This window comes from Mirounga angustirostris, unplaced genomic scaffold (genome assembly GCF_029215605.1).
Source record: "Mirounga angustirostris isolate CCGP_5_RB_7025 unplaced genomic scaffold, mMirAng1.0.hap1 SCAF_5, whole genome shotgun sequence".
In the NCBI taxonomy this organism is placed as follows: domain Eukaryota; kingdom Metazoa; phylum Chordata; class Mammalia; order Carnivora; family Phocidae; genus Mirounga; species Mirounga angustirostris.
The window spans coordinates 38,318,003-38,330,754 of record NW_026991713.1 but is presented as its reverse complement, the minus strand read 5'-3'; the positions used below and the strand labels follow the sequence as shown (position 1 = coordinate 38,330,754).

At 36.4% G+C, this 12,752-nt stretch overlaps 1 protein-coding gene across 2 annotated transcripts in view; it reads left to right on the top strand.

Moving 5' to 3' along the window:
* The window catches only part of OTOGL (otogelin like), a 131,424-nt gene that overhangs the window by 52,245 nt on the left and 66,427 nt on the right, over positions 1-12,752 (top strand). Inside the window, exons 24-26 of one of the 2 annotated variants that reach the window (XM_045867282.2) lie at positions 2,588-2,695; positions 3,459-3,597; positions 11,028-11,162. In XM_045867282.2, the coding sequence (XP_045723238.1) occupies positions 2,588-2,695; positions 3,459-3,597; positions 11,028-11,162 (382 nt within the window). The remainder of the gene's footprint in view (positions 1-2,587; positions 2,696-3,458; positions 3,598-11,027; positions 11,163-12,752) is intronic. The other variant, XM_045867283.2, reaches the window with a different exon arrangement.

Sequence of the window (12,752 nt, the reverse complement as noted above, 5' to 3'; positions counted from 1 at the left end):
TGAAAGATCCTCATTCCTCAGTTTAGAAATCACTGTTGGAATGCCTGGGTGGCTCATTTGGTTGAGTGTCAAACTCTTGGTTTTGGCTTAGGTCATGATCTCAAGGGTGTGGGATTGAGCCCCTCTCTGGGCTTGAGCTCAGTGGGGATTCTGCTTGAGTTTCTCTCCCTCTCCCTCTGCCCCTCCCCCTCCTCAAATAAATAAATAAATCTTTTTTAAAAAAGAAATCGCTATGGATTAAAGAAGTGGAAAGTAATACAGTGAAAAGAGTCATACAGAAATGGTTCAAATATTGGCTCTTCTTCTTATTAGCTGAAGTATCTCAGGGCAAGTGACTTAACCACTTGGAATCTCAGCTTCCTCTTTTTAAAATGTATCCACAAATGTCTATTTCACAGGGGTCAGGTATGTGCCGTGCACCAGTTATATGGTGCTAATGTTTGGGCCACTGTGTTAAGCTACAGGATGGGGGGCACTACTAAAATACATTTATAAGATAACAACAGAATCTTCCTATGGGATTGTCACTAGGATTAGGTGAGTTAGTGCTGTATTTAAAGTGCTTAGAATAGTGGCTGGGCCATAGGAAACACTCAAAAGAATTAGTTTTTGCTGTTGTTTTTATTTTCTCTGTGAGACATTTAATGAAGTACTTGCAGTTCATTGTGATGAATCCTCCAGTAAAGGTTTTTACACATTTCTATGTATAGGGAGCGTGGAATATAAAAGATTGCATTAAATTGAGCCTTAAATGGTGAGAAGTTTTTCAGGCAGAGCTGGGGAAGAGAAGGGTTTTCCAGGCAGAGGAGAAATGAAGATGCAGAGGAGAAATGGCGATGCCCAGGGAAAGTGGAGAGAAGTTTGGGAGGGGTGAGCTGAGAAAATGCAGACTCTAAGACTGTTGTCTGAAAAGGAAGAAATCTAAATGAGATAATGCAGTGTTTATATAGATAAGTTCATTTGGTCACCTTTACTCAACAATTGAGTGTCTGTTATATGCTAGACATTGGGGCACAACGATCAAGACTTGGTCTTCCTGAGTGGAGCTTGAGGTCTAATGGACAACATGTACATTAAATGAGAAATTACAGTGCTATGCTAGAGGAGCTGTGAGCGGGAAAGCAGAGAAGGAAACATATGGGATCATTTCTATTCGAGAGAAGAGGCAAGAATCCAGGATTCCTGACTTCTATGTTAATTTTGATAGCATTGAATTATAACATTTTAGAGCAAATTCAGAAAAAAACTTCATATATTTTGGCTATTTTTAGTAGCTACCTGTGTTTATTTTATCATTATTTTAAATTATTATATTAGTTATATTATTATAATTTAAATTTTATTTATTAGTAGCATTTTATTATTGTTTATGAAATAAATTCTTTTTTTTTAAAGATTTTATTTATTTATTTGACAGAGAGAGAGAGAGAGAGAGCAGGAACACAAGCAGGAGGAGTGGGAGAGGGAGAAGCAGGCTTCCCACGGAGCAGGGAGCCCGATGCAGGGCTCGATCCCAGGATGCTGGGATCAAGACCTGAGCTGAAGGCAGACGCTTAACGACTGAGCCACCCAGGCGCCCCATGAAATAAATTCTTTAGAAAAGATTTTAAGCATATTGAAATATTTATGTATATATTTATATCAAGGGTGTTGGAATATGTATCATATACCATACGTATTTATTTAATCTTCATATCAAAATATTTTGAAAATATACTAAAGGTAATTCTCCTTTGAAATTATGGTATTTAATTTTTATATTCATAGATATTTTAAGATACTTTTTAAAAAATATTTTATTTGTTTATTTGAGAGAGAGAGAGAGAGAAGGGTGAAGGGCAGAGGGAGAAGCAGACTCCCCGCTGAGCAGGGAGGCTGACTTGGGACTCGATCCTGTGACTCCAGGATCATGAACTGAGCTGAAGGCAGAGGCTTAACCGGCTGAGCCACCCAGATGCCCCTTAAGATACTTTTTTATGGGATAATCTTTCAAGAAGGATATAACATGTCAAAGGACACTAACATTTAAAAAATGTTAATAATAATAAAGAATGTGAAACACTTGATATAATGGCTTTTTATTCAAAACACATCTTAACTAAATTCTCAGGATTTTAAATTTAAGCCCGTACATAAGGAGCTTTTGATTATTCTCTCTGTTCCACAACAGAAAATATTATCTATTTCATAATTTACTCTTTTATTGAAAAATTGTTAGGCCCCACAGATTTATTTCTTGTAAGTAGCAAATATTGAAAAAAGGGGGCCTCACTTATTCTTTAAATGTTGTTTTCAGAATAGCTCACTGTACCCAGAAATTTAAGCTTCTGTTTCTCTTTTTTTGTGCTAAGCGATAACAAAAAGGTTAAAATATTGTGTCTGATCCCTTGCCTGGCATTTTATTTACTCCTGTGATAGGCAAGGTACAGTGTGAAAAAGAGGGAGCCAAAGATTAGGTCCACCTCTCCACAGGTCTGAGAGAACATGCCTGTGGTGGCTGTCGTAAATATAGACGGCGTTGACTATGACAAGATTACTGATTCTTAAAAAACTGAAACTAAATAGCATTTACTTCTACATTTGGAAGAATGGCAGAGCACAAAGGAAAGTGTTATGTTCCCGAAAGCTGTCCGTGTATCTGGAAAGATTGGGAGTACCTCTCGGGAGAAGTGATTGCTACACCATGTTATACCTGGTAATGAGATCCATTTATTTCACACAAGTTTTCCTAAGCAATTGTATTAGTTTTGATCATCTTGTAGTTACTTAATGTGACTGACTTCAGCAAAAAAAACAAATCAAGCCTGAGTAAATAAGATTTTCAAGGCATTCAGGAGTTGGTGGAGAGCTATTACCTACAGGGGAATCATACCATTATTTTGGGGCATATTTGTTTAGCCCAGAAAAAAAAACAAAACAAAACTGTGAAATGTAAAAACTTGAAAATTTAATAAGAAAAAATATCTCAAGTTTATAAGAAATTAATAAATGCTCCAAAGAGAAGATCACATTTAATACAAGGTCTTCTGTTTGGAAATAAGCCAAAACAATGCCATAAAACAAAATTGAAATATAACTTCTTTAAAATGTGGAAAAAATTTTCTAAGCTCATGAAAAATGTCACATCTAGTATATGTAAACTGATCCAAATATAGGAGACAGTTTTTTGCTCCCATCAGGGTTATATTCAATTTTTTATTCTGTCACCTGTTTTCAGGTGATCCTTGCACTATTTTCTAGGCTTGGTTGTGGTATCTGGTAATCTTTTTAAGCAAAGTGATAAATATAGGCCTAACTTGTCAGTGTAATAAATATTATAGAACCAATTGGCAATATGACTAAGGGCTCTTGGCTCAATGAATGTTCTTGAATACAAACCTTACAATGTTTTTACTGCTTGCAAAACACTAATTAGAGCCAAATGTCTCAGAGAGATAACTGGTGTTATTTTTGGCTAGTGTTTGTCGGCGAGGGATGTTCAATTGCACCTACTATCCATGCCCGGCTGTGTGTACAATATATGGGGACCGGCATTATCATTCTTTTGATGGACTGGAATATGACTATATCAGTGATTGTCAGGTATTTTTGATAAAGGTATGTCACAATTAGATACTTTTATTTGCACTTGTGTAAAGACTTAATGTAAAAAACAAGTATGCTGATACATGACATATAAATCCACACGTCATTAATAAAACCTACAAAAGTGATAGCAGTTTTAAACATTTCATTGACTCATTCTTAAGTTTTATCATTTATAGGTGATGAGCTAATTCTTAAATTTTCTTTTTTTTTTTTTTTTTGGCTTTTGCCTGCTAAATGGAATGATACTGTTATAGTGAAGCACCAATAAATAAAGAAATAAACAATTTTTAGAAAGGCTGCTATAATCATTCAGCATCAAACACAAGCACATACTTTCATTTTACCAAGAATCAGAGATGAGACAAATATTCTACTTGAAATGCTTTCTGCACAATCATTGTTTTAAAATAGACTGGTAAACACTATGATTTCTCTACTGTGAAGAAAATGAGGGGTTAAGGAAAAGCCAGGCAGAGCACACAGCTCAAATAAGGAGTTGGTAAGGTTTCACCAAATGCTCAGCATTTTGCAAAATGACATGGGGAGGGGAAAAGAAAGTAAGGCATGATCCCAATCTTCTCAACTTCAGAATTTTCTTGGACAAATTTGGATTTATTCTTTAAGAAACTTAAAATTGTTCATAATGGAGGCTGAGAATAGTACCAAATGGAAAATTCAATGGTTTTTTTTTTTTTTTTAAAGATTTTATTTATTTGTCAGAGAGAGAGACAGAACACAAGCAGGGAGAGAGGCAGGCAGAGGGAGAAGCAGGCTCCCTGCTGAGCAAGGAGCCCGATGTGGGACTCGATCCCAGGACCCTGGGATCATGACCTGAGCCGAAGGCAGCCGCTTAACCAACTGAGCCACCCAGGTGTCCTGGAAAATTCAATGGTTTAAAACATAAGCAGGAATTGTTTAAGTTTGGAACACAATGGATTTTACCATTTGTTTTTTATTTACTAGAACTAATACAAAATAGGAATGTGTCTACTTTGTTGATATATGCTTAAAAGAACAGAATCACACACATACCTCTAATAACATAAAAGCATTACCCAGAAATAAGGCATGCATTCAAGATAATCACAGGTTACCTTGCTGGAAGAAAAGATGTTATTTTGTTCACTCTCGTACAACTTTTTTCTGAAGCTTACATTTTACATTTAGAAATTTAATTCTGGGATCAGTGATGTCTAAATAAAATTTAGGAATAAAGTAAACCCAAACGCATTAAACATATGAGAAATTTTAAGGATTTTATCAGGTATACTAAGCCCAGGGTTTACTATAGTATATCGTCAAGATAACATGTCTAGAATTAAGAATAATGTCTCTTTATTGCTTATAACCATAAACAATATGTATCATCCAACGCATGGTTTAATGTCTTATATTTGTATTCACCAAACTAAGCTCATAAAAATAAAAATGGTTGGCATTTATTGAACACTTACTATATATCAAGCACTACCTAAGAGCGTTATATATTTTTATCTTATTTAATCCCAAAGACTACCCCCAGAGACAGGTACAATTATTATCCCCATTTTACAAATGAGAAAACAGAAGCATAGAAAATTTAAGAATTAGGGACGCCTGGGTGGCTCAGTTGGTTAAGTGACTGCCTTCGGCTCAGGTCATGATCCTGGAGTCCCGGGATCGAGTCCCGCATCGGGCTCCCTGCTCAGCAGGAGTCTGCTTCTCCTTCTGACCCTCCCCTCTCTCATGTGCTCTCTCTCTATCTCATTCTCTCTCTCAAATAAATAAATAAATAAAAATCTTTAAAAAAAAGATCTTTTGATGTTTTTGACTGACTTCTGGTTCAGCAAAGTTTGGTTGTCTCCAATCTTTATTTCCAGTTTAGTCCCAAAGAAGAAATCTACTCTAAAAGGATCTTAAAGTTACAGAATCAGGAGATAAGCAGCCAATTTAAAATTTTCTCCAAATAGTAATCATTTGCATGTATTTACCATCTCTAAGCCAATCATTTTTATTCCCTGAAATGAGATTCTTACTGTGGTTTGTCTTCTAGGTGCAGTTTTTATTTATATTGTTTGTCTGACAACCATGCTGGGGACAAAGGGGTCAGAGGCAGAAAGACGACAACTTAGACCTTTATTGATAGTTAGTATAATATACCTTGTCTATATTACAATGGATATTTTCAATGCACATCAGTTTTTTATAGTTTCCTAACATTTTTATATCAGGAAAATCAGAAACATTTATAATTAAATTAAACTATATGATAAAAATAGAAAGAAAATTCCCCTTCAATTCTGAGACATTAATATTTCCAAAGCTAAAATGGAAGTGAAAAATGTATTAATTTTGGAGCGCCTGGGTGGCTCAGTCATTAAGCACCTTCCTTCGGCTCAGGTCATGGTCCCAGGGTTCTGGGATGGAGCCCCACATTGGGCTCCCTGCTCCGCGGGAAGCCTGCTTCTCCCAGTCCCACTCCCCCTGCTTGTGTTCCCTTTCTCACTGTGTCTCTGTCAAATAAATAAAATCTTAAAAAAATTATTAAAATATATATATTAATTTTATTTAATTTTTAAAATTGTATGAACAAAACTTTATAGACAGCTCTGATGTATTTTTTAATCTATTTCAGTAGGAAGATGAAAATCTTGGAGTTTATGGAATTAATTCTGTGCCTTTTTTTTTAGAGAGAGAGGGAGTATGAGTGGGGTTAGGGGGAGGGGCAGAAGGAGCAGAGAGAATCTTAAGCAGACTCCATGCCCCTCATGGAGCCCCATTCAGGGCTTGATTTCATGACCCTGAGATCATGACCGGAGCCGAAATCAAGAGTTGGATACTTAAGTGACTGAGCCACCCAGGCGACCCTGTCAGTGTCTTTTCAAAAAATTAGTGGTTAGCCTGGTGATGGGTATTAAAGAGGGTACGTTCTGCATGGAGCACTGAGTGTTATGCACAAACAATGAATCATGGAACACTTTATCTAAAACTAATAATGTAATGTATGGTGATTAACATAATAATAAACAATTTTAAAAAATTAATTCATTTTCTACTTTATCCATGTAACCTAACTCTTAAATATTGTATCCTTGTTGGAAATTTCAAGCAAGATGATTGTAATATTTTATCCATAAGATCGATCTCCATTATTAATCTTAGATGTTAAGGTTCTATATTTACTTTGCATTGTAATAGTTTACCTACTTAGATAATTCACCCCCTATTTTAAAAACTTCTAAAACATTCAGTAGCACATTAATAGCATAGGTTTTCCAGTAATTATTTTTGTACCTTTCTCTATTCTTTCTTTCTTTCTTTCTTTCTTTCTTTCTTTCTTTCTTTCTTTCTTTCTTTCTTTCTTTCTTTCTTTCTTTTTCTTTCTTTCTTTCTTTCTTTCTTTCTTTCTTTCTTTCTTTCTTTCTTTCTTTCTTTCTTTCTTTCTTTCTTTCTTTCTTTCTTCTTTCCTTCCTTCCTTCCTTCCTTCCTTCCTTCCTTCCTTCCTTCCTTCCTTCTTTCTTTCATATTTAAATTTACACTCTATGCTAGGAGCTGTTAAGGGTACAATTATTAAGACAATAGCTTCACCCTCAATTGTTTGATATTTGGAGGAGTCATTAATAAACAAGAAGCTAGCAGGCTGGGATAAATGAAAGCTCTCTTGTGGGAATGTAACTAATTTTGACTAGAGAAAGAGCAAGCAGGAAAATTTCATGGAAGAGGGAGGAATTGGTACCAGAGTATTTCACCCCAGTATAACCCACTTCTTTTTCAGTATATTTCCAGGTAGATTTCCTTGGTAATGAAACACCTCAGGGTGATTTTCTTCTCATGGCATCCTGGTTAAGTGCCTGCTATTTCAGAGAACCAACAGTAGGGGGTCCTGTGGTAATGTCCATGCAAAACCCTAAGGGAAATACCATCCCAAGGAAATCTTTGAACAAGAGTGTACACCTCACAAAGGTGACAACTGAAGGATGGTTTTGCCTCCCAGGCAGCAGGAGTTCATGGATGCTCTGTTGTCATTCATGCAACTGGGACAATCTCTGTGTGACTGCTCTACTCTCTTCTTTCTCAGACTTGCTTGTATAACTCTCTTTTCTGTATCTTTTATCTTTGCATCAGTTCATTGTTTCTGCTTCCTTATATTTTAAGCTTGCTCTCATCTGTTCAGCACCCCTCTACCGTCTATCCTCTTTCTGTCTATTCACCCTCAAATCTTACTACAAAAAAGCTTAAGAAAAAAAACCCCATCATTTTCTGGTTCAAGCATGAGAGATAATCTAACAGGCTAGAGTTCTTTCTTTTCATGCTTGCATTAAACTCTGTTGGCCTGAGTTGGCACCATCACCATATCAGGGCTAGTCCAGTGGCTTGGCTGTGTCCCGGCCACTGTGGGAAGGGTGGCAAGATCACCCCTTCTGTGTCATTGTGTGAGGAAAATGAGTTCTCAAGGAGAAAAATCTGAACCCATTAAACAATCTCTTAAGAAGCCACAGTTACCAGAGGTCATTTTGATGCACTAGAAGATTCTAATTTAGAGAAAGTACCATTGCCAAAATTTCCAGATTATGTTAATCCTGTTACCAAAAAAAAGGTGGACCCAGAGGCCCAGAACCTACTCAATATGGAGATTGGAAATGAAAAGGACACTGTATTGATTTTTAAGCCACATATTATTAACTTCATAACATGTTTCATGACAGCTATCAAATATAGAGATAAATTTGGTGGCGTGAAAATATTTATGGTCTTTATATCCACCAAACATTAATGAAAAAACCTGATGACTTCCAAAAACTGAGGTAGCAGCAATGGAAATGCATCATTCAGATCTCCTCTTGTGGGAAGCAGAGTTGACTTGAGAACTCCAGCTGTTGCCCCATTGGATCCCTCACTGTGTTCCTGCTGAAGCCACACTACCCCTCAGCTGTTCTTAGCCAATGAATGAGTATGGTGGGGCTGCAGAAAATGAGTATGCTGGCCCAATCCCCTAATGGGTGACATTGGGTCAAGGACTCCCCATTAGCCTCCCCAGAATTTTTTTGGTACCGTGCTGCTGTTAGAAACTCTTCCTACCCAGTCTTCCTTTTTGCTCTTTCCCCCTCACAGGTGTCAGACTCTGCCTACTTTGCCCCTTTATAATTCAAAACGTCTCCTCAATAAATCTCTTTCACATTTAAAAAAATAGAATAGAACTCTGTTGGCCCATTGGTGAATGTACAGCTTTGGGACATGAAACATGGCTTCCTGAGGCTACTGTATTAGCAGGAACTTTGTGTGGGATACTTACCCTTAAAAGGGATAGGGGCTATGACAGGTGCTTAGATTGACTGACATTTGAGTAAAGTAATATTCCACCTTGAGAGGTGCTGACATTTTGTTTTGGAATCACTTGGGAGAATATTTTCTATAAATGTTTGCAGTACCTCAGAATAAAGGGTTTGAGGAATCCATGTGGTACACTGATGTTGACATTTTCTCTCTAGCTTTATAATCATTACTTATTATGTTGCTTAGCAACTCTGTAGCATTATCTCCAAACCTAATATTAACTTGAAATACATTAGAAATGAAAATTATAGAAACTTGACTCTTAGGAATTGATATTGTTTCAAGTTGCTGTCAGCAATAACATGATATTAAAGGGCAGACTATACAATATAGAATATTTCATGGCATTTCTGAGTTTAATATAAAGACTAATCTAACACTGAGGAACTTTAATTAATAGCAATAGAAATGTAATGGCAATAGAAAGCCTTTCAGCTGGCTTTTCACATCCCTTAATCTAAATAACTTTTCTCCAGAGGAAGAACAGAACAAAACCCTGAATTACATATATTTTTTTCTTCTTTGAAAATTGTTCATAAAGGCAGAAAATGTGGCATAATGTTTTTGAGTAGTACAATGCCATATTCATCTTAACGACCTTTATTATTCTCCTTTTCAAAATTTGGGCAATGCTTTGCAAAAGGATTGTTTAAGAAGCAAAAGCTTTCAGTTCCTATGAAGGAAGGAAGGAAAAGTGGGTCACAGAAGGACACATTAATTACTTTGTCAACACCATTCATTGAAAACCTATCCTCTTGGCACTATGCTATAGTAATTTCTTATAAGACAGAAAGAATTTGGCCAAACCAAAAGAAATATTGAGCTAGGGTTCATATTGCTGGTGATATGAAAAACCTAAGTATAGAGAATTTATACCTGTATGATTTGCAGATATTTAAGGACTTTTTCACTTTGAAAATAAACACTGACCCATATATCTAAAAATGAAAAGAATTCAGGAAATGTGTGTGGACCTTCGAAAATTGGACAGAGAGTTCAAAGAGAAATGCCACATTCTTTCTGGTGAAATCCCCACCTTTCACAAGTTAGCGAGAGCCCTCTTAGAGCAGTGTGGCTTTTAATTTTTGGAAGGATAAAGACCACTTTAAAATCTGATGAAAACCATGGACTTTCTTCTTAGAAAAATACAAATCATCAAAAAACAACATTTTACAATGAGTTTTCAGGGTCTGTAGAGCCACAGAAGCCCACCCGGGAAACTGATACCAAAAAAGAAACCCTGATTCTAGAGAATGTGTTCCTAGTGGATGCAGCTGGGAATGGCTGAAGGAAAGTAGAGGTGAGGTAGGAGGTGAGGGAGTCCGGTTGAGAGTATATGGAGCTAAATAATATTCTCCAAAACAAAGAACTCCCTTCAACTTACAACTGACTTTTCTCCTGAATCATTACTAGACCCTCCCTAATTTCTCTACAAATAGCATAACAACAACAACAAAAAAATTAGGATTTTGAACTCTGTCTCTGCTCTTATTTAACCAAGTGACTTTGGACAACCAGTTAATCCTCCTTAACTTCACTTCCTGATCTGTCAAGTGGAGATAATAATTTAAAAATTATCTTAAGAATTAAATATCATATGTAATGTTCAAAGGAAGCCCTCAAATGATACGCATTATTGTATTTACTAACACTACCAAAGTTTTGTATCTATTTCAATTTTAACCTGTAGGCAGGTAATTGTTTAGCCAGAAAACTTTTAAAAATATAACAAAAGATGTTGCCTAAAATGAAAATATTTCTTTTAAAATTCCCCTAAGTGACATGCCTTGGGTATTTGTTGAAAAGAAATTGGTTGATAAATTGGAGCTATAATAATAAAATAGAAAAAAAGTTTTGTTAGAACAAAATTTTAACAGAAGATATTGAAGATAAATATTTAGATATTGAACTATTTTGGTATATTTTTATAAATTTTTTTACATTATTAGATCAGAATAATTTTTATTTTAGAGATAAGCTGTATTTTATTTAATTTTTTTGAGATAAGCTGTATTTTAATTTCAATACAATCCATTATTAGTCTTCTTTAAAGTTTGTTAATAAAATATAACCAACAATTACATATAATATACACTTGTATTAATACATTATTTTTGACATTTCAGAGTGCAGATGATTCAGATATATCTGTCATTGCCCAGAACAAGAAATGCTTTGACAACGATATTGTTTGTTCCAAAAGTGTTTTGATTTCAGTTGGGGATACTGAAATTTACCTGAATGATACTCCTTACAAACAGGTTAGTAAATTATTTCTTTTAGGATCATTTTAACTTCTCCTGAGAATACTGAAAACAAAATAGAAACAATTCAGGGTACTTTTTCTGCAAGTGGTTACTAGATTTAGATTTTCTCTGTTGTTTTATGTGGCTTCAGTAAATCATACGTGACTTGTCTCTTTTGCTTATTTATTTTTTTAAGGATTTTATTTATTTGCGAGAGAGAGAGAGGGCGTGAGAAAGAGCACCAGTTGGGGGGGGAAGGGCAGAGGGAGGGGGAGACGCAGGCTTCCCACAGAGAAGGGAGCCTGATGTGGGGCTTGATCCAAGGACCCCAAGATCCTGATCTGAGCCAAAGGCAAACGCTTAACAGACTGAGTTACCCAGTGCCCCAGTCTCTTTTGTTTATATCCCACTTCTCTGTATTCCAATTCTTTCCTCTTTTCTTCAAACCCATGGTCACCTTTTTGGCCCTAGCAACCATCACCAGTTATCCGGAGGACAGCACCATCTTCCGCACTAGATGCTTAGCTTCCCGAATTAGTTCCTCTCCTCTTACCTTGCCATACTGCAGCCAGGGTGGCTTTTTTTCTAAAATGGGGATCTAATCTCCCATCAGTCTAGTGCTTCAAAACTTTCAGATGACTTCCCAGTTCTCTGATAAGACCTTACCAGTCTGGCCATTTTCCCCTTTCCTGCCTCATGTCTCCTCACTTTCTGCTCCAAGCCCATGTTCCAGAAGGTGGACCTTTCATTAGTTCTTCAGACGGCCTGTTCTTTCTCTCACCTCTGTTTCTTCGTGAATGTCATCGCTCCTGCCTGGATCTGCCTTTTCTTTAACTTATTCTTCTGTGATAGGTCTCATCTTAACTCCTTCAGGAGCTCCTCTTCATACCTCGAAGCACCCTGTTAGGACACGCAGCACACATTAGTGAAATTACTTGTGTGGTTGTCTGCTTCTCCCATTTGTTTACAAATTCTATGAGAAGCGGGACCACTGTCTCTCTTATTTATTCCTGTACTCTTGGAGCCTGCCCAATTTTGAAAGCATGAATACATTTCGTTCATTCATTCATTCATTCATTTGTCTACTATCTACCAAAACCTATATTAATTATTGGGACTGAAACAGTGAAAAGACACTGTGCTTGCCTTTAGGGCATTATACTCAGGAGAGGGAGAATATTCAAATAAACAAGAATGCACGTGGAATGTGTTATAGCAGGAGTGTGTATAGGACAGTATGGGAATCCCTGAGAAGAAGCCAGCCTTGGATGTTTAGGGTAGTTGTTAAGGGTGTAGACTTTGGAGTCAGTTGGTAGTCACCTAGAACCCCTGTTCTATCTCTTGCTGGTTGTGTCACTTTGGGCAAGTTTCCTTCACCTCTTCAAGCTGCAGCTGTCCCAATTGTAAATGTGGGATGATTATAGAATCTACTTCTTAGGTTCATATGATGATTAAATTAGATAATGGATTTCAAGAAATGACTTTCTTCCTCTCCTTCACCCTCCTTATATTTTGAAGGCTCAGAAGATATGCTTTGGATTAAATGATTTGAACTGAGTCTTAAAGGATGAGCAGGTATTAGCCAGGTGAAGAGAAAGAGTAGAA